General features: G+C 37.2%; 1 protein-coding gene and 2 pseudogenes across 1 annotated transcript; 2 read left to right on the forward strand and 1 right to left on the reverse strand.

Annotated features, from left to right (window-relative positions):
• Window positions 1–2660: 2660 nt before the first annotated feature.
• LOC145505221 (olfactory receptor 6K3-like) lies at window positions 2661–4105 on the forward strand. Its single transcript, XM_081486985.1, has 3 exons — window positions 2661–2720; window positions 3107–3157; window positions 3215–4105. Exons 1-3 carry the CDS (start codon window positions 2661–2663, stop codon window positions 4103–4105), a joined length of 1002 nt encoding a protein of 333 aa, XP_081343111.1.
• Window positions 4106–12098: 7993 nt separating this feature from the next.
• On the forward strand, window positions 12099–13114 carry LOC145505222 (olfactory receptor 6K3-like; annotated as a pseudogene).
• A 5246-nt stretch (window positions 13115–18360) lies between these two features.
• LOC145505223 (E3 ubiquitin-protein ligase pellino homolog 1 pseudogene) lies at window positions 18361–19376 on the reverse strand (annotated as a pseudogene).
• Between the last annotated feature and the right edge of the window lie 2672 nt (window positions 19377–22048).

Below are 22048 nucleotides of genomic sequence, written 5' to 3' on the forward strand. Positions count from 1 at the left end.
ATGAGAACGTGAATAAAGAGAGATGAGGCAGTATCAGTAGCCTATTACTGAAAATCATATCCCAGAATATTGACTCAAATTGAATAGTCTCTAACTCCAGATCAGTTTTTTAATGCGCATCTTCCTTTCTCCAGTGGGACTGGGTCAGCTCATTTCTCTTCTCCCAGTCTCCAACAGATAAATTTCATATGAAGATCTGTAGAGTACAATATTGATTTTGCTAAAATATAAGCACCTGGATTCTATTGAAAGAATTACTGCTAGCCACTTACAGGAAATAAATAGAGATGCTAGAAACCCAAGAAGCCAGTAGCTGTGACTGCTTTAGAGGTCCAGAATGTCTCAGTTCTAAGGAATTAGCAGTAGTCATTTCTCCACTAATTTGTAAATGGGGATCATGTAACTCTTCTTTGCTCCTTCCCTTAATCTCTTCCTGAGTTCAGCTGATCTAAGAGAATTGAATTGCCAGGTGTCAAAACAGTGGGTTAAAGCAACAACTGAAACAAGTGAGAGTAAAAGTGAAGCTTTGAGTCACTTACCGTGATAGTGTGACTGAAGAAAGGACCAATTCCCCCATCCCAACCCCCTTTCATATCTCCTATAAAACTGAGCACCAGTCAAGCATCAGGGGTATCAACACAGACTTGGAGGTCATTTCAGTGTTGAAGGGGCTCTGAACAAAAGGCTGTAACATTTTATAGACATTGAAATAGAGGGGAAGTCACAGAGTGAGCTAAGTCAGAGAGGAGAAAAGTATCTTAAAAGTTTTTCCTTCTCCTCCCGTAAAGAGGCCTCAGTAGAGATACCTGAGAATGACTTTGGTACTTTGGTCTGAGGCTTCAGCTAAAGGGACTTAGGAATGAAAATGCCAGGGTGAATGTAAATGTTCAAAAAGCGTGAATGACCAGGAGAGACTGGGTCTTTTACTGCAACTCCCTTCAGAGACTGTGATGACCTGGCTGCGCACAAAGCAGGAGTGGAAAGAGCATCTATCCCCTGGAGAGCCTGCGGGAAACGTCTGAAGACTCTACAGGTTTTCATCAGGAGCCGGTTTCTTCACTGTCCGTGTATTTTTGAGGTGGAGGATAGAGCAAGAAGGATCTTCTACTCTATTATTATTTTATTCCTGTGCATTAAACTCTTAAATCCACTTTCTTTATTTAAAACTGTAATTCTTTCCTTTCTGATTCTTTCCCTTTGGGTGTTGGGATAGCCTAACATTTCTGTGAATTTGAAGTCAATCCTGTTTCTTACCTTCTTTTTTGGATTTCTCCAAGACTTTCCAAATATAGCCTTGTTCCTACTAATCCCAACTAATACCATTCCTTCCTATTCTTTCCTATGAATACTCAGCAGCATGTTTCCCTTGGCAAATAGTCCTCTCTGTGTCTATAATGTCTATTTACCTTCTTGCTTAACTGAAGTGAATCTCTTTTCTAAAAACAGTACCATTTTCAGATGAAAGTTGCCAACTCTTCGACTTCCTTTGTGCTTCTAGGCTGAGAAAAGTTCCAGGTATTCTCCCTTTCCTTATATTGCTGTTACCTAAAAATTATTTTCTTTGGCACATACTTTGATACCTTCAACCATAGTTGTGTCGTGCAAAGACATTAAAGTTCACAGGAATGACTCAGTTAACACCTTTTCTCATAAACTTTTACTTTGAATTTATATCATTGATTTTCTCCCATTCTAGGACTTTTGACATATAGTAACTATTCCACCTTACATATTTTAAACTCTAATATATCGGTCTTTAAGTATATGACCTTTTATCTCATTAATTATTACTTCTGTTATAATTTCTCTTGAATTTCTTGGGAATATCAGTTTCTAGGCCTACATTTCATCACAATTATCAATATCTTATCATCTTCACATTGTTATACATCAATCTTAAACCCCTAAATCCAAAAGCTAAGCAATGTATGTCATTATCTTTGAGTTTTTCCTTGGAGCATTTCAGACACTTTCTCCAAATCTACTAATCTTAAAGTTCCAATTCTAAGAAAATCACCTGGTTTTTGTAATTCAACTGAGAAAACTGAATAAGGAGACAGTTATTCTTTCAGAATCTCTGCTTCTTTTCAATATCTCTAACAGATTGACATTTTAGGAGTCTGATTAAAAAGATTTCAAGAACCAGATTCCCAAGAGAGAGCCCACAGTTCACCTACTGGGCCTCCTTCCTACTTACAAAATGCTCCAGTGCTGAAGTTTTCATCAGTCTTCTCATTCTGTGGTGGCCAGTTTCTACTAGGTTTACTTTTGCTGCTGCTGGAGTTTCCTACCAAATCTCTATATCGATATGTGTGTCTGAAAGCCTTATTCTCTTCTCTAGCTACACTCAAAGCTGCTCTGTGGCCTGATAAAGAATCATAATATTGGAAACTGGGGATGTTCCAAAAAATGCAAAATGTACCTTTATGATGATTACATCATCATATGAACTAAAAGCTTTGATTTTTCTAATCTAAAGCCTAGAGTTATTAGAGAATTTAGTATGTGATTGAAAATGATTTTGTGAGTTCTTATAAAAATGTGATTATTAATAGTACCCCTAATATTCTACTTTATTTTAGTTACTATGGCTTATATACATGGCATTATTGATACTTTATTTGCTTATTATCTGTCTCCTTAATTAGTATATAAGGTTCATGAAAGTAGAGACTATTTTCTTCACTACTGAGCTCAATACACCTACAGTTGTGTTTGACGTATGTGTGTGTGTGTGTGTGTGTGTGTGTGTGTGTGTGTGTGTGTGCTCAGTCATCAGTCATGTCCAACTCTTTACAACCCCATGGACTGTAGCCCATCAGGCTCCTCTGTTCATGGAATTCTCCAGGCAAGAATACTGGAGTGGGTTGCCATTTCCTGATCCAGGGGATCCTCCCAACCTGAGGATCAAACCCACCTCTCTTGAATTTCCTGCATTGGCAGGAGGGTTCCTTATCACTGCATCACCTGGGAAGCCTGAGGCACATAGTAGGCACTAAATGAATATTTGTTTAATGAATCAAAGAATAATAGAGGTAAATAATTTACCTCAAGTGTTGTTCTTTGTACTCATATAAGGTAATTAACCTGATTCTTCACACTCTAGGGAGTCAGTTGTGTCTTTTTACGTATAACAATTAAGGCTGCTGAGACCATGGTGAGAAGTAACCAAACGTCTACGGTGACCGAGTTTTTCTTTTCTGGATTTCCCAAGTTTGAAGATGGTAACCTCCTCTTCTTTATTCCTTTGTTCATCATCTACATATTCATCATTATTGGGAATTTCATTGTGTTTTTTGCAGTCAGGATGGATACTCATCTGCACAATCCCATGTATAATTTCATCAGCATATTCTCATTTTTGGAGATCTGGTACACCACAGCTACCATTCCCAAAATGCTCTCCAATCTTGTCAGTAAGAAGAGGACCATCTCCATAATTGGTTGCCTCTTGCAGATGTACTTCTTCCACTCACTGGGAAATTCAGAGGGGATTTTGTTGACTACCATGGCCATTGACAGATATGTTGCCATCTGTAATCCTCTCCGCTACCCAACCATTATGACGCCCCGGCTGTGCACTCAGCTCTCGATAGGCTCCTGTATCTTTGGTTTTCTTGTGTTGCTCCCAGAGATTGCATGGATTTCCACACTGCCCTTCTGCGGGCCAAACCAAATCCACCAGATCTTCTGTGACTTTGAACCTGTGCTACGCTTGGCATGTACAGACACATCCATGATTTTGATTGAGGATGTGATTCATGCTATTGCTATCATCTTCTCTGTCTTGATAATTGCCCTCTCATATATCAGAATCATCACTGTGATCCTAAGAATTCCCTCTGCTGAAGGCCGTCGGAAGGCCTTTTCTACCTGTGCATCTCATCTTGGTGTCTTTCTGATGTTCTATGGCAGTGTATCCCTCATGTACCTGCGTTTCTCTGCCACTTTCCCACCAATTTTGGACACAATCATTGCACTGATGTTTGCAGTTGTTGCTCCCTTTTTCAATCCTATCATTTACAGCTTGAGAAACAAGGATATGAAGATTGCAATTAAGAAGCTTCTCTGCCTTCAGAAGGTATTCTATGCATCTACACGTTAATGCTAGATCCTAAGAATTGATTGATCATTAAAATCTCTCAATTTGAATGCCACTCTAATGTTATAGATCCTAAAATTAACATATAACTAATTTATTGTCATACTGATATTTTCTGTTTATCCCAGTTCTTCTTCTCATGTACCTGTTTATTACATTTATATGTATTCAATTAAGATATCAATAACTACCTGTTTAGACTTGAACAGATAGATAAATAATAGAAAGGAAATATGATGTTTAAGCCATCAAAATATATTTGAGCATTAATTTTATTGTTATTTACTTTCTTGAACACTTATTTTGTTGTTTATGAACATCAATTTTATTGTTAATGTTTTAAATTTGTAATTATTATTATGTTATTATTATAATGTTATAGGCATCAGTAACAATTGAAAGTTATAAAATATAGCAGTTAAAAGCGTAAGATCTAGAGAAGAGAGTGAGGTCCATATTTCACTGGTACCACATACTAGCTTTGAGACCTTGAGCAAGTTATTAATTAATCACTCTCCATCTTAGTTTCATCATCTATGAAATGGATATAAAAGTAATATATGTTGAAAGTAGAACTTCATATAGTCATTATAAAAACTGAGTGAATTACTCTATGCAAGTAATTAAAATGTTTCATAACATAGGGCAAGTGCAAAAATAAGTGTTATTACTTATTAATAATAGCTTATTAATAGCTTAATAATAATTATTAACAGTAATAGCTATTACTATTATTTGCCACTATTTACTTGCATTTATTTTGGATGTTTTAAAGAATGCTATAGTAAAGAGTGATATATTAGAAATGAAATCTCATACTTAGGGACATTTATCTATGATTATTATTCATAGCGGAGAAGGCAATGGCACCCCACTCCAGTACTCTTGCCTGGAAATCCCATGGACGGAGGAGCCTGGTAGGCTACAGTCCATGGGGTCGCTAAGAGTCGGACACGACTGAGCGACTTCACTTTCACTTTTCCCTTTCATGCACTGGAGAAGGAAATGGCAACCCACTCTAGTATTCTTGCCTGGAGAATCCCAGGGACGGCGGAGCCTGGTGGGCTGCCATCTATGGGGTCGCACAGAGTCGGACACGACTGAAGCGACTTGGCAGCAGAAGCATTATTCATAGAGTTTTTTACTATTGTTTTTCTGGAGCCAAGTGGAATTGATCTTCACTTTTCTTTGACTATTTTGGTTGAATTCATCTAATTTGATTGAATTAGGCTATTTGATTTAATGTGGTTTCAAACACACTCTGAAATGATAAAAAGTAGATGATGAATAGAGAGATAATACATATAATTAAAGATACAGACCTTTCTGAGATACTTCCCTTGCTTTTATTTTTGTTCTCTTTGTGTTTTCCAAGGACATTCATAATGGCTATTTTGATACCTTGAAATACCATATGTCACATTCCTTTCAAGAAAAAAATTAATATATTTGATTTGAAGTGTCTAAAGCACCAGCTGAGTCTGTCTGTTGGGTAGTCCAGAAATGATCAAAGCTGTATATATAAAAACTACAGTAAATCAGAGCAGACAAAAAGTAAAATAAAATAAAACCAAAATACTATAAATACTGCAAAAAAAGATTGCCCTTACTTTATCCCTAAACTTGAATTGTTTCCCCAGTATGCATACATAAAAGGTCCAATTGAAGACCATACTTATCAGCAGATATTGGTAGAGGAAATAGGATAAAAGAACCTAGGGATGAAAATGGATATAATTCTACACATAAGCTATGAAAAAAAAAATGATCGAAACTTGGAAAAGCAGATGCTGAGAAATCATGGTGCATTTGGAAGCTCCAGATACAGGAAATAGAATCAAATAGAATCACGGTGGAGCTGTCCCTTGAGCTGTGTTCAGAGAAGTGTATGAAAAGTAAATCTGAAATACACAAGCCAGAGAAGTGATTAAATACCCAAGTAATCTCATGCTGCTATAACAATACGAGAAACATACAACTTCTCGGCACAGTAACAGTCATCTACAACTGATATCAGACTTCATGGCAGATGCTTCCATGTTTGTGATGAGCCATTAGATTATTGACACATTCTTCTCTAGTTAGTTTTATATCCATATATGTAGTCACATACACGAACACACACCCAGTTTATCCTTTTGTAAAAAAAGTACTTAAGTCTTCCCCTACACTGAGTGCTATAAGACCATAAATGTGTTTAATGCATGGCTCAATAATTACTTGAAGAATTACTGTAATTAAATAGACATAGAGACAGAGAGATTTGAGGATTGCAAGCAAATGAAACAGAATAAATCTAATTAAAAAATAATTTACATAATTTTTATTTAAATGTTTAATGAGATTTGTGAAAATAGTATTAATATCTGTTAGTGAAAATACTGGCAAATCAAAAATACAAAAATAAAGTATAATAGAATTATTGAATAAACTGAATACTACAAAAAATGAAAATAATGATTTAGACTAAAGCCTAAAGGACGTACTCCAGAAAAAAACAGGAACAACATGAAAAGCCAAAGATTAAATGCAAGGAAAGAAATATATAGGGAATATATTCACTTATTCTACACACCATATATTGTTGTTGTTGCTGTTCAGTAGCTAAGTTATGTCTGACTCTTTGCGACCCCATGGACTGCAGCACACTAGGCTTCCCTGTCTTTCACTGTCCCTTGGAGTTTGCTCAAACTCATGTTCATTGAGTCGGTGATGCCATCCAACCATTTCACCCTCTGCCATACATATGAATATAGAAATTCCATAAAGGAACAAAGTAGAAGAAAAATAATAATTGAAATTAAAGGAAATTATTTTTGAGCTAAAGAATAACTGAATCAGCAGATCAGAAGAGACTGTTTCACATAAGACCTGGGACTGTAAAATTCCTAGAAGAAAACAGAGAAAAATACCCTTGGCATCAATTTTGGCAATGACTTTTTGCATATGACACCAAAAGCACAGACAACAAAAACAAAAATAGACAAGCAGGAATAAAATAGACAAGTGGGACTACGTCAAACTAAAAACTACTGTACAGCAAAGGAAATAATCAACAGAACAAAAAGGCAACCTACAGAATGAGAGAAACATTTGCAAACCATATATCTGAGGAGGAGATAATTTCTAAAACATATGTTAGTCACCCAGTCATGTCCGACTCTTTGAGACCCCATGGACTGTAGCCCATCAGACTCCTGTGTTCATGGAATTTTCCAGGCAAGAATACTGGAGTGGGCTGCCATTTCCTTCTCCAGGCAATCTTCCCAACCCAGGGATCAAACCGTGGTCTCCACATGGCAGGCAGATTCTTTACTGTCTAAGCCACCAGGGAAACCCCAAAATATATAAGGACCCCTTCAAATGACTCAATTAAAATGGGTAAACAATTTGAACAGATATTTCTTCAAATAAGACATACACTTAGCTAACAGGTATATAAAAAAATATTCAACATTAAAACGTTACGGTGGCTCAGACGATAAAAAATCTGCCTGCACTTCAGGAGACTTGGGTTCGATCCCTGGATCAGGAAGATCTCCTGGAGAAGGTAATGGCAACCCACTCCACTATTCTTGCCTGGAGAATTCCATGGACAGAGGAGCCTGGCGGGCTATAGAGCATGAAGTCACAGAGTCAGATGTGACTGAACAACTAGCTTAGATTAATCATCAAGGAAATTCAAATCAAAACTACAATGAAATATCTCCTCACACCAGTTAAGATGGCTATTAACCAAAAAACAAAAGATAACAAATATTGGTGAGGTGACAGAGAAATTGAAACCCTTGTATGGAGGGTATGTAAAATGGTGCAGAGATATAGGAAACAATATGGAGATTCCCCAAAAATTAAAAATTCAAGTACCATATAATCTAGTATCCCCACTTCAGGGTATACATCTGAAAGAATTGAAGTCAGGATCACAGAGAGATATCTGCACTCCTATGTTTATTGAAGCACTATCCACAACAGCCAGGAAATGGAAGCAACCCAAGTGTACATTGTGAGATAACCTGATTAAAAATTATGGTATACATGCACAATGGAGTGTTATTTAGCTTTAAAAAAAAGAGAGAAACTCTGCCATTTGCAATAATATGAATAAATCTGGAAGATATTAAGCTAAATGAATCTAACAACAGAAAGTAAAACACTGTATGACTCCACTTATATGAAGTATATAAAACAGTTAAACTCATAGAAGCAGAGAATACTATTATGGTTGCCAGGAACTAAGAGGTGAGGGAAATGAGGAGTGGTTCAGGAAGTATAGAGTTTCAACCATGATACATGAATAAGTTCTATAAATCTGCTGTATAACATAGTGACTATAGTTAAGAATATGGCATTGGGCATTTCAAAATTTCTAAGGGGTAAATCTCATATTGTGTTCTTCACACATAATACAGAGAAAACCCTAATAAGCAAACTACAAACTAAGGGGTATAAGGAAATTCTAGATGGTATTGGATATGCATATTACCTTTATTGTGATGCTGCCAAGGGTGTTTGCAATATACTCAAACTCATCAAGCTGTACACATTAAATATGTTGCGGTTCTTTGTATCCAAATTGTTGTTCAGTCACTCAGTAGTGATCGATTCTTTGTGACCCTGTGGACTGCAGCACGCCAGCTGCAACTTCTCTGTCCTTCACTATCTCCCGGAGTTTGCTTAAATTCATGTCCATTGATTCACTGATGGTATCCAACCATCTCATCCTCTGCTGCCCTCTTCTCCTTTTGCCTTCAATCTTTCCTAGAATTTTCTTTTTTAAATACAAATTGTATCTCAATAAATCTGATGAGAAAGAAAGATGGTTTTGTCCTATGCTAAATTATTAAAAAAACAATTTTGCCAACTGAAAGTTTTTAAGGTTGGAGAGATTCACATACATTTGTAGCATAAGAAAAAAATAACATTGTTTCTTCATTTCAATATTGGTATAAAATCCTAATTGCATGATTATTTTAAAATCATCTTATTTTCTGTTATATATATCTTTCAACATGTTTTACTGGTGTCAGTATATTCATTCAAGAGTTTCCATATCTCTTTGTTCATGTAATAATAGGACCATGACAAAACTGTTCTTTACAAGGTGCCTGGTAACACAGCTAAGGACAATGATCGTAGGGCTGGAGACAGTAGCTTCCAATGGTCAGAATGATGAGTGCAATCAGGAAATAAATATTTGTTGAAAACTTTGACCTGTAAACTAATGAGAGGAAAGTACAGTGGAGAGCTTTCTGATAATTAACCTCATGAGGGAAAGTGATGCTCTCTACTGCAGTGCAGGGGAGAAGTCCCCTATGGAACCCATTTCCCTTTCTGTTATGCCCTGAGGTACCTGTGAAGATAATTGCAAGTCTGCCTTTTGAGGGACTTAAAGGATATCAAGGATGAAGAGACCCAGATAAATAGAAGAGTTTCTGTGGTCTTTGGTAGATGTAACAGCAGAAGATTCAAGCTTGGAAAGAAGGTATTCACTCACTGTGCAGGAGAAGAATCATCTTATTCCATGAAGATTGCATTATTATATTATTATATAATATAGATTATTATAGATTGCATTATTATTATATTGCGTATAAAAAATTAGAGGCTTTGAATTTTGGTGAGAGGCAATGGAGAGTTTAGAAGAAACTCTGCCTGCTGAGGTACTAGGCAGAGTACCTCAGAATACTCATTTATGGTGCCATCTTTTGAAAGATTGCTTTGTCCAGACTTGATTATGACTCTCATCAAAATTGAGTTGTCAAACTTTTCTTTCCAAACATTCCTCAGTTTTCTTTGCTAGATTATTCATGATTGTCTTGTGGGTTTAATTATAACTGCACATGGTGGCCTTGCTCCAAGTTGATTTATCTGACACCAGCTCATATTTCACTTGTCAACCCTTTTCAGGAGGAACTCATTCTAGAGAAGGTAAAACAACTAAGTTGTAATACAATAAATGATCCTTATGTAATACAGTAAATATATGTAATATAATAAATATAATTATGATCCTTATGTAATACAATAAATATAATGCAAACACTCCAGTGTGATGGTGCCCAATATTTTGGAGTGTCTAGTACATTTCTAACATACTTTAAGCATTTAAATATATTTACTTTGTCTATGCCTAGGTTTTCTCATTTGTAAAATGGGGTTAATAATCCTATCTTATTAGAGCATTTTGAGCATTAAATGAGAAATATATACTTGTGCTTGTCACAGTTAGTGACTCAGTACTATGTAATAACCTATTGACTATGCATACAATATTCATAATACTATGTAATGCAGTACGGCCTTCCCAGGTGGCAAAGAATCAGCCTGCCGATGCAGGAGATGCCGGAGACACGAGTTCGATCCCAGGGTTGGGAAGAACCCCTGGAGGAGGAAATGGCAAACTCTCCAGTATTCTTGCCAGGAAATCCCATGAACAGAGGAGACTGGGGGGCTACAGTCCATGGGGTCACAAAGTGTCGGACATATCTGAGTGATTGAATAATCAATGCAGTAGTATAGAATTCACAATATAATATGAATCATATTATGCTATACTATTATTTTTATTATGTTTAACCATTCTTGGAACCTTACGACCTAGTTTCTATTAGTAATTACCAGACAGAGTGTTACTTAACATAGTCAGTTGAGCTTCATGGACTAGTAGGGGAGGAGGCACAAAGCAGAATGTTAAAGGAGAACGAGAGGTGTGGTGAACTAGACTTTATTATCCTTTCACTAAGCTGCTTGTTAAGCACTGTTTTAAGTTTTTTGTAGACATTAACTTAATCCTACACTATACCTATGAATGGATACTATTATTAATCTCATTTTACAGATGAGTATTTGAGACAGACAGATTAAGTAATTTGCCAAAAGACACATAGATAATAACAAATTTAACTGAGATTTCAATGTAGACTCCAGGCCTACTTCTAATGCCCTAGAACAGAGATCTCCAAAGAGAAATGTGCAAGATGTCCCAAGAGTGGAAAAAGAAAATATTAGTACTTCTGTTATGTTTATTTTCACTCACTCTTCTTACTTTTGAAATGTATTGTTAGATAATGTGTGCATGTGTGTGTGTTAGTCGCTCAGTCATGTATGAATCTTTGAGACCCTGTGGGCTGTATGTAGCTCGCCAGACTTCTTTGTCCATGAGATTCCCCAGGCAAGAATGCTGGAGTTGGTTGCCATGCCCTGTCCATCATAATATAATACATGCACATAGCTTCTGTTTTATTTTTTAAAGTCTTTATTGGGTTCATTACAACATTGTTTCTGTTTTATGTTTTGGCTGTGAGGCATGTGGATCCTAGTGCCTCGACCAGGGATAGAACTCACAGCCCTTGCATTGGAAGGTGAAGTCTTTTCCACCTGACCACCAGGAAAGTCCCTGTGCATAACTTTTAGATACAAACACTTATATTAGAAGTAAGCTAGAAATACTCTTAACTAATTTTTTTCTTTTCTTTTTTTTTTTTTACCACTGAAAGCATTTGGGAAAATCTATTTCTGCAGTGCTGACTCTGGAGGAGTAAGTGAGAAAAAAATATAGAATGTTGATCACTTTTTATAAAGTATGAAATTATGGAAAAAACATAAAACTTTCAAGTTATTCCTTTTTATCCATTCAAGTTATTCCTTTTTATTCATTCAAGTTATTTAGCAATACACTAAATATTCTTCCTTGTGAGCTGGTATGTTGTTCACTGTTCAGTCACTAAGTTGTGTTCAAGTCTTTGCGACCCCATGGACTGCAGCACGCCAGGCTTCCTGTCCTTCACCATCTCCCAGAGTTTGTTCAAACTCATGTCCATTGAGTTGGTGATGCCATCCAACCATCTTATCCTCTGTAGTCCCGTTCTCCTCCTGCCCTCAATCTTCCCCAGCATCAGGGTCTTATCCAGTGAGTTGACTCTTTGCATAAGGTGGCCAAAGTATTGGAGCTTCAGGTTCAGCATTAGTCCTTCAGAGTTGATTTCCTTTAGGGATGACTGGTTTGATCTCCTTGAGCTGGTGTGTATCCTTTCCTTTATTCACAGGTAGTTCTGCTGGGGATATGGAAATATGGAAACCTATCAGCAGTGACTGAATTTGTCATTACTGGCTTTCCTCAGATCCAGAAAGGTGGTCTTCTATACTTCTTTCCTTTACTTTTCATCTATATTTTTATTGCCATTGGAAATCTATTGATATTTTTGCAGTAAAGCTGGATACTAGGCTCCACAGTCCCATGTATAATTTCATCAGTATCTTTTCCTTTCTGGAATCTGGTATACTACATCCGTCATTCCCAAGATGCTCTCCAATCTCATCAGTGAAATAAAAGATGTTCTCTATTACTGGCTGCCTCTTGCAGATGTATTTCTTCCATTCACTTGGAAATTCAGAGGGAATCTTGCTAATTAACATAGCCATTGACAGATATGTTGCAATCTGCAACCCTCTTCGCTATCAAATGATCATGACTCCCCGTCTTTGCGATCAGCTTTCTGCAGGCTCCTGCATCTTTGGTTTCCTCATCCTGCTTCCTCAGATTGCAGTGATTTCAACACAGCCTTTCTGTGGTCCCAGTAAAATCCATCAAGTCTTCTGTGACTTGGTCCCAGTTCTGAGCCTAGCCTGAACAGACACATCCATGATTCTGATTGAGGATGTGATCCTTGCTGCGGCCATCATCATTACTGTCTTAATCATTGCCCTGTCCTATATAAGGACTGTCACCATAATCCTGAAGATTCCTTCTTCTGGAAGTCAACAGAAGGCTTTTTGTACCTATGCAGGCCATCTCACAGTTTTCCTGACATTTTTTGGTAGTGTGTCCCTCATGTACTTGTGTTTCAATGCCACTTATTCACCCATTTTAGACACAGCCATTGCACTGATGTTTACTCTTCTTCCCCCAATCTTCAATCCTATCATCTATAGTCTGAGAAAAAGGACATGGAGAATGAAATTAGAAAACTCTTCTGTATTCAAAGAGTGTTGAACACATCTGGAAGTTAATTCTGAGCCACAGATTGCCTTTCACTCTATTAATAATTCTCTAACAGATTAAAATATGAAATTATTCTCTCTCTAGTTTTTTGTCACATTGAGCCATATGTCTGTTATCCTGATTATTTTATTTTATTATTATTTTATGTGTCAGAAGGGGCCACTGTGAGTAGATACCCCTTGTCCAAGGTAAGGAGCAGCAGCTACACTTTGCAGGAGCAGCCGTGAAGATATACCCTACGTCCAAGGAAAGAGAAACCCAAGTAAGATGGTAGGTGTTGTGAGAGGGCATCAGAGGGCAGACACACTGAAACTATAATCACAGAAAACTAGCCAATATGATCACACGGACCACAGCCTTGTCTGTCTCAATGAAACTAAGCCATGCTGTGTGGGGCCACCAAAGACGGAAGGGTCATGGTGGAGAGGTCTGACAGAATGTGGTCCACTGGAGAAGGGCATGACAAACCACTTCAGTATTCTTGCCTTGAGAACCCCATGAACAGTATGAAAAGGCAAAAAGATAGGACACTGAAAGATGAACTCCCCAGGTCAGTAGGTGCCCAATATGATACTGGAGATCAGTGGAGAAATAAATCCAGAAAGAATGATGGGATGGAGCCAAAGCAAAAACAATACCCAGCTGTGGATATGACTGGTGATAGAAGCAAAGGCCAATGCTGTAAAGAGCAATATTGCATAGAAACCTGGAATGTTAGGTCTATGAATCAAGGCAAACTGGAAGTGGTCAAACAGGAGATGGCAAGAGTGAACGTTGACATTCTAGGAATCAGCTAACTAAAATGGAATGGAATGGGTGAATTTAACTCAGATGACCATTATATCTACTACTGTGGGCAGGAATCCCTTAGAAGAAATGGAGTAGCCATCATGGTCAACAAAAGAGTCCAAAACACAGTACTTGGATGCAATCTCAAAAATAACAGAAAGATCTCTGTTCGTTTCCAAGGCAAACCATTCAAAATCATGGTAATCCAAGTCTATATCCCAAACAGTAATGCTGAAGAAGCTGAACTTGAACTGTTCTACGAAGACCTACAAGACCTATTAAAACTAACACCCCAAAAAGATGTCTTTTTCATTATAGGGCACTGGAATGCAAACGTAGGAAGTCAGAAAACACCTGGCGTAACAGGCAAATTTGGCCTTGGAGTACAGAATGAAGCAGGGCAAAGGCTAATAGAGTTTTGCCAAGAGAAAGCACTGGTCATAATAAACACCCTCTTCCAACAACACAAGAGAAGACTCTACACATGGACATCCCCAGATGATCAACACCGAAATCAGATTGATTATATTCTTTGCAGCCAAAGATGGAGAAACTCTGTACAGTCAGCAAAAACAAGACCGGGAGCTGACTGTGGCTCAGATCATGAACTCCTTATTGCCAAATTCACACTTAAATTGAAGAAAGTGGGGGAAAACCACTAGACCATTCATGTAGGACCTAAATCAAATCCCTTATGATTATACAGTGGAAGTGAGAAATAAATTTAAGGGACTAGATCTGATAGACAGAGTGCCTGATGAACTATGGACAGAGGTTAGAGACACTGTACAGGAGGTGGGGATCAAGACCATCCCCATGGAAAAGAAATGCGAAAAAGCAAAATGGCTGTCTGAGGAGGCCTTACAAATAGCTGGGAAAAGAAGAGAAGTGAAAAGCAAAGGAGAAAAGGAAAGATATTCCCATCTGAATGCAGAGTTCTAAAGAATAGCAAGGAGAGATAAGAAAGCCTTCCTCAGCGATCAGTGCAAAGAAATAGAGGAAAATAACAGAATGGGAAAGACTAGAGATCTCTTCAAGAAAATTAGCGATACCAAGGGAACATTTCATGCAAAGATGGGCACAACAAAGGGCAGAAATGGTATGGACCTAACAGAAGCAGAGGATATTAAGAAGAGGTGGCAAGAATACACAGAAGACCTGTACAAAAAAGATCTTCACGACCCAGATAACCACAATGGTGTGATCACTCCCTTAGAGCTAGACATCCTGGAATATGAAGTCAAGTGGACCTTAGAAAGCATCACTACGAACAAAGCTAGTGGAGGTGATAGAACTCCAGTTGAGTTATTTCAAATCCTCAGAGATGATGCTGTGAAAGTACTGCATTAAATATGCCAGCAAATTTGTAAGACTCAGCAGTGGCCACAGGACTGGAAAAGGTCAGTTTTCATTCCAATCCCAAAGAAAGGCAATGCCAAAGAATGCTCAAACTACCGCACAATTGCACTCATGTCACACGCTAGTATAGTAATGCTCAAAATTCTCCAAGCCAGGCTTCAGCAATACGTGAATCGTGAACTTCCAGATGTTCAAGCTGGCTTTAGAAAAGGCAGAGGAACCAGAGATCAAATGCCAACATCTGCTGGATCATGGAAAAAGCAAGAGAGTTCCAGAAAAACATCTATTTCTGCTTTATTGACTTTGCCAAAGCCTTTGACTGTGTGGATCACAAAAAAACTGTGGAAAATTCTGAAAGGGATGGGAATACCAGACCACCTGACCTGTCTCTTGAGAAACCTGTATGCAGGTCAGGAAGCAACAGTTAGAACTGGACATGGAACAACAGATTGGTTCCAAATAGGAAAAGGAGTACGTCAAGGCTGTATATTGTCACCCTGCTTATTTAACTTATATGCAGAGTATATCATAAGAAACGCTGGGTTGGAAGAAACACAAGCTGGAATCAAGATTGCCTGGAGAAATATCAAGAACCTCAGATATGCAGATGACACCACTTTTATGGCAGAAAGTGAAGAAAAACTGAAGAACCTTTGATGAAAATGAAAGAGGAGAGTGAAAAAGTTGGCTTAAAGCTCACCATTCAGGAAACTAAGATCATGGCATCTGGTCCCATCACCTCATGGGAAATAGATGGGGGAAAAAGTGGAAACAGTGTCAGACTTTATTTTTGGGGGCTCCAAAATCACTGCTGATGGTGATTGCAGCCATGAAATTAAAAGACGCTTACTCCTTGGAAGGAAGGTTATTGCCAACATAGACAGCATATTTAAAAGCAGAAACATTACTCTGCCAACAAAGGTCCGTCTAGTCAAGGCTATGTTTTTTCCAGTGGTCATGTATGGATGTGAGAGTTGAACGGTGAAGAAAGCTGGGCGCTGAAGAATTGATGCTTTTGAACTGTGGTGTTGGAGAAGACTCTTGAGAGTCCCTTGGACTGCAAGAAGATCCAACCAGTCTATCCTAAAAATCAGTCCTGGGTGTTCATTGGAAGGACTGATGTTGAAGCTGAAACTCCAATACTTTGGCCACCTCATGCGAAGAGTTGACTCATTGGAAAAAACCCTAATTCTAGGCAGGATTGGGGGCAGGAGGAGAAGGGTACGACAGAGGATGAGATGGCTGGATTGCATCACTGACTCGATGGACATGGGTTTGGGTAGACCCCGGGAGTTGATGATGGACAGGGAGGCCTGGCGTGCTGCGATTCTTGGGGTCTCAAAGAGTCGGACACTACTGAGTGACTGAACTGAACTGAACTGAACTGAACTGATTTTATTGGGAAAGCACATTTATGTTCTGCCATCGCTATGAAACTTGATGGGTATTTCATCAAGAATTTTTTATGGAGCTTAAATATTTTCTTGTTTCTTCTGAAAAGTTACAATTAAAGGAAATATTTCTCACCACTTTAGAGGGTTAGATTTACACTTCAGAAGCTGGCCAAGTGCTTCAAGGCATTATGTCTGTATTCAGGAAGTAGACTTTGGGAGTATTTTCTACATAATTATGAATTATGGATTACTTGATTCAGTTCAGTTCAGTTCAGTCACTCAGCTGTGTCTGACTCTTTGCGACCTCATAGACTGCAGCATGATAGGCTTCTTTGTCCATCACCAACTTCCAGAGCCTACTCAAACTCAAGTCCATCGCATCAGTGATGCCATCCAACCATCTCATCCTCTGTCGTCCCCTTATCCTCCTGTTTTCTATCTTTCCCAGCATCAGAGTCTTTTCCAATGGGTCAGTTCTTCACATCAGATAGCCAAAGTATTGGAGTTTCAGCTTCAACATCAGTCCTTCCAATGAATATTTAGGACTGATTCCCTTCAGGATGGACTGGTTGGAACACCTTACAGTCCAAGGAACTCTCAAGAGTCTTTTCCAACACCACAGTTCAAAAGCAGCAATTCTTGGGCACTCAGCTTTCTTTATATTCCAACTCTCACATCCATACATGACTACTGGAAAAACTATAGCCTTGACTAGACGGACCTTTGTTGGTAAAGTAATGTCTCTGGTTTTTAATATGATGTCTAGGTTGGTCATAGCTTTTCTTCCAAAGAGCAAGTGTCTTTTAATTTCATGGCTGCAGTCACCATCTGCAGTGATTTTGGAGCCCAAAAAATAAAGTCTGACACTGTTTCCATTGTTTCCCCATCTATTTACCATGAAGTGATGGGACCAGATGCCATGATCTTAGTTTTCTGAATGTTGAGTTTTAAGCCAATTTTTTCACTCCCTTCTTTCACTTTCATCAAGAGGCTCTTTAGTTCTTCACTTTCTGCCATAAGGGTAGTGTCATCTGCATACCTGAAGTTGTTGATATTTCTCCCGGCAATCTTGATTCCAGCTTGTGTTTCATCCATCCAGCATTTCTCATGATGTACTCTGCACATAAGTTAAATAAGCAAGGTTACAATATACAGCCTTGACGTGCCCTCTTCCCGATTCGGAACCAGTCTGTTGTTTCATGTCCAGTTCTAGCTTGCTTCTTGACCTGCATACAGATTTCTCAGGAGGCAGGTTAGGTGATCTGGTATCCCCATTAGGATTAGGTTTGCCCAGAAGCAGATAGCCAAGAAAAAGCAAAAATAGTACTTGCAGAAGTAAATTACACTTTGATTTTTAGTTATATAATTAACTCTTCTTTAGAATATATGTTTAGTAAGACCAAATTCTCAATATTGGTAGATATGTCCATAAGAAAACTAGAGTGTAGAATCATAGAATTGTAGAGTTGCAACTACTGAGCCCATGCCCTACAACTATTGAAGCCTGCTTGCTCTAGATTTCATGCTCTGACCCAAGAGAAGCAATGAGAAGCCCACACACTGCAACTAGAGAGTAGCCTCAGCTCGCTGAAACTAGGGTCCACTCAGCAATGAAGTCCCAGCACAGCACATAAACACAATTATTTTTTTAAAAAAGTAATTGACTTTCTCAGATTTTCTGAGGATTCTATATAGTCTGTGAATAGAGAAATTTAAGAAAAGACACATTTTATAAAAGAGCAGGGAGAAAAAATTTTTCTTGCTCTGAAAGCAATGAACTCATTGACATTAGAGAACAAATAGACTGTGAAAGTATGTCCTTCCACACTGCTCTCATTGATGCCCATTTGCCACCATTTGCAACTAGGGAATGCTAGTGTTTTGAATTCTATAGGGTTCTGAGGTAACACTGAATTGATTTTCTGTCTTAAAACTGAATTTTTCACTACAAGAGGCAGAAAAGGCCTTCTGGAGTATGCCAAAACAATATTATACTGCAGAGTTGAATTAACAAGACATCTTATAGCTTATTGATTTCAATTTCCACCATTTTTCTTCTCTGCTGAGATAATTTGGTTTTATACAAAGCTGAATACATTTCAACACATTGATATCTCTCTCCATATTTCAGTGCTAGAATCTTATGTGAACCCATTATGTGGATGCATAACAAAACAGCCATTAGTGGTCAAACCATTTATCTGCCCATCTGACACCTTCAATATGCCACTCTTCTTCCCCAGAAAGATGTCTTTTGATGAGTCAAATCCTATAGCTTATGTCTGTGGTGTAAAGCAGAATTATATTCACATATGATTCTAAAAGCAAATCTTGATATAGTGCTTTGCAGTGACTGTGTATCAGAATTATCAATACTTTTACTCCTGGAAATCTAACAGTTACTACAAAATTAATGAGACTTTCAGTCAACTGACCAATCTGAAACATTAATGTTGCTGCCATGAGCATATTCAGTTACTGCTGTCTGGACCCCATGCTATGCTATGCTGGTATTTGTTGCTTATTTCTTTTGTAACCTAAGGAGAACAAGCCTTAACTACAGTGCTGGGCTTCACTCTATTTCCTTTATATCTTAAAAACAAAGCAAATAGACTTTTCCTTCTTCTTTATCACCATTTGGGAGACACTCTTTGTACCCTAAGGCAATGAGTTCACCATATTTTGTTGGTGCTTTGGATGGATGATTTTTTTGACCAGGGCATAACATGATATTGGCTGTGTTTTTCAAATCTTTGTTCACTGATCATGAGTCCTAGGATAATTTTACATTTTTTTATCTACTAGTTCGCTATAAAGGATACAACTTTAAAGAAAACAAATAGAAAAGCTGTATAGAGCAAGGTAGTGCAAGGAGGCAGAGTGGGTCATGGATCTTCCAAGCCCTGTCTGAATACACCACTCTCTTAGGCCCTCTGTGTGCCCCAATCTAGAAAAATTATATTTTCCAAAAGATTCTTAAACAAACCAAATGGAGAAAACCAAGGAAAGTTTATTTGCAAAATACAGTACATTTCTAGCCAGAAAATTTCATAAAGCTTTAAAATTCAGAACATATGATTCATTCTATATCACACAAAACTTTTGTGCACTTGACCACAGGAGATTAGCATCTGAAGCTCTGCTTCTTGATTAATTGAGAAAAATAACTATGGAAATGTAAGCAATCAGTTTTTAATATCTCTGTATTTTGTTTGTTTATTTTAAAGGCACATATGTCCCCATTTCACCCACCAGCACCACACTGTATATATGCCTCTGCGTATGTAATAGTGTGTGGCATTTAGGGATATGTGTGTGTTTATGAGAACACTACATTGGAATCTGCATTTTCAGGTATGGAGTAATGGTGAAGAGAGGTTAATGTACATTAAAAATGAGCATATTCTGTTAATAATAGCAAATATTTAACCATAAGCTGCCCTAAGAAAGAATTACAGAAATAATTTTAAATATTCCAAATTTAAATCTATAAAGAAACTATAAAGGTCTTTTAATGTATGACATGTGCTAGTTTGTTATGGTACTGTTAGTGATAAAAACTAACTAGATTAATGTTTAGTAATAATATTCAATGGAAGAAATTAAAAAATTGAACACTAGAAAACTAATCTAGAGTTTTGACTTGAGGAAATATCATAAAATTTAAAGAAGAAAAGTACAATGTCCTGCAAAATAGATTACATGGAAACTAAATCCTAGAAATGAAATATTAATGAAACTGAAATTCCAGAAATGAAGAGACTAATACCCTGAGGAAACTGTAAAATTTCTACAGTAGTTATGATAGAAGGAGTTATCTTAAAAAAAAAAACAGACAAAAATAAATGTTTCTAACTAAAATGGAATACATCGTATTATCTATGTTTCAAAAAAAAAATAGGCTTACAATTTATAAGACAAGAATTGATAGAACCAAAATTAGCAATGGAAAAATTCACAATCATGTGGAAGTTTTAAAAACAGATTAACAAACTGGATGTAAGTGACAACATAGAATTAATACTTGATTTGTGTAAAGTTAGAAAAGTATTTTCACAAAGTAAAAATTTATTGAAATATGTATTTATAATTTGTGCACTTTTTTACATGAATTATTTATCATTAAAATATTTTTTTTCTGAATTAGAACTCTTGTGAATATCCACATAATTAAAATTGAACTTTAATAATATGTTGTCCAAAAAAACCAAAACATTTCAATAAGTTGTATTATCACATGATATCCTGCTCTTGTCTGCCTGCACACACATATGAGTTGTACAGTAAGCTAAATTTATCAATAGATTTACAGATATGCTGCAAGTTAATATTAAATATCTAAGCTTTTGCCTCACTTATATGGAGTCATGAAAACAATGTTGTGAGCATTCATAATATGATAAATATGGACTAACTACTCTGGACCTATTTCTTTATAGCCATGAGGTGAGAAGAAATTATGGGAATTTAAGAAAGAATGAGTGGAAGTAAGTAGTCTACAAGAAGTACATACAAATCTTTAATATATTTTGTGCTGAAAAGGGGGAAATATAAAGAGCTCAGCAGAATTAATAGAAACAATTTGAAGGAAAACCCTGTGTATATTGTTGGATAAAACTTGGCACTCTTCCATCTTCTTTCGTATGGCATACTTCTAACTTAAATATTTTCATGAAAATTGGTCTATTTTCTATTCATTAATTTGTTCACAATAATTAACATGTCAGTAAGGCTCTTTTGACATCGTCCTATTTCTTGTGTTTTTGAAAGGATGGGGTCCAATCAAAGGTGAGTGCACCTTTATATGGTACACTTCCAATTCCACACCTAAATGGAGGCTGACTGGTTAAATCACAATGATGACAAGAAAAGAGGTAACAATGGTCACCAGAACTTGAAGTCTTCCTTGGAGCGCTGATTCTCCTTTGATCTGAAAATATGATGAGAAAAGAGTGCAATTACATTCTGATACTGATCCCATAGGAAAAAGAAAGATTGCTTTCTATTTATTACCAAGGGAAGAAGTCTCAGTGGAACTCATTTCCCCTTTAGTATTTTTCTTAGGATCATTATAACAATCCCTTCCAGAGAAGTTAAAAGAACATTTAAGAATGCAGGGGCCCAGGAAAAAGTAATACCCCTACTGGATCTGGCAGAGGTGAGTTGAGGGTCACTGAGCTTTGGGTAGAAACTATTCATTTTTCATGTTCGGCATGAGACACACTCTAAAGATTCAAATAATGAAGATTTGAACAGGCTTGAATTTTGGCATTGGAATAGAATTTATGTGAAAGCTCCATCTTTGGGGTTATGGGCTTTTCACACTTAAAATCAGAAATAATATCTAGTTATTCAGACTTTACAACTGTCCAAGATATAAATGCTTACAAGTTTCCTTCC

The sequence above is a fragment of the Giraffa tippelskirchi genome, chromosome 5 (genome assembly GCF_054371585.1).
Source record: "Giraffa tippelskirchi isolate mGirTip1 chromosome 5, T2T-mGirTip1v1.2.pri, whole genome shotgun sequence".
Classification (NCBI taxonomy): domain Eukaryota; kingdom Metazoa; phylum Chordata; class Mammalia; order Artiodactyla; family Giraffidae; genus Giraffa; species Giraffa tippelskirchi.

Bases quoted from the DNA above. Each gene is read 5' to 3' on its own strand.
- LOC145505221 (XM_081486985.1), top strand. From the start codon at position 2,661: ATGAAAGTAGAGACTATTTTCTTCACTACTGAGCTCAATACACCTACA. The intron at 2,721-3,106 runs GTATGTGTGTGT...TTCACACTCTAG, and splicing joins CACCTACAGTTGTGTTTGAC to GGAGTCAGTTGTGTCTTTTT. The intron at 3,158-3,214 runs GTGAGAAGTAAC...GGATTTCCCAAG, and splicing joins TTAAGGCTGCTGAGACCATG to TTTGAAGATGGTAACCTCCT.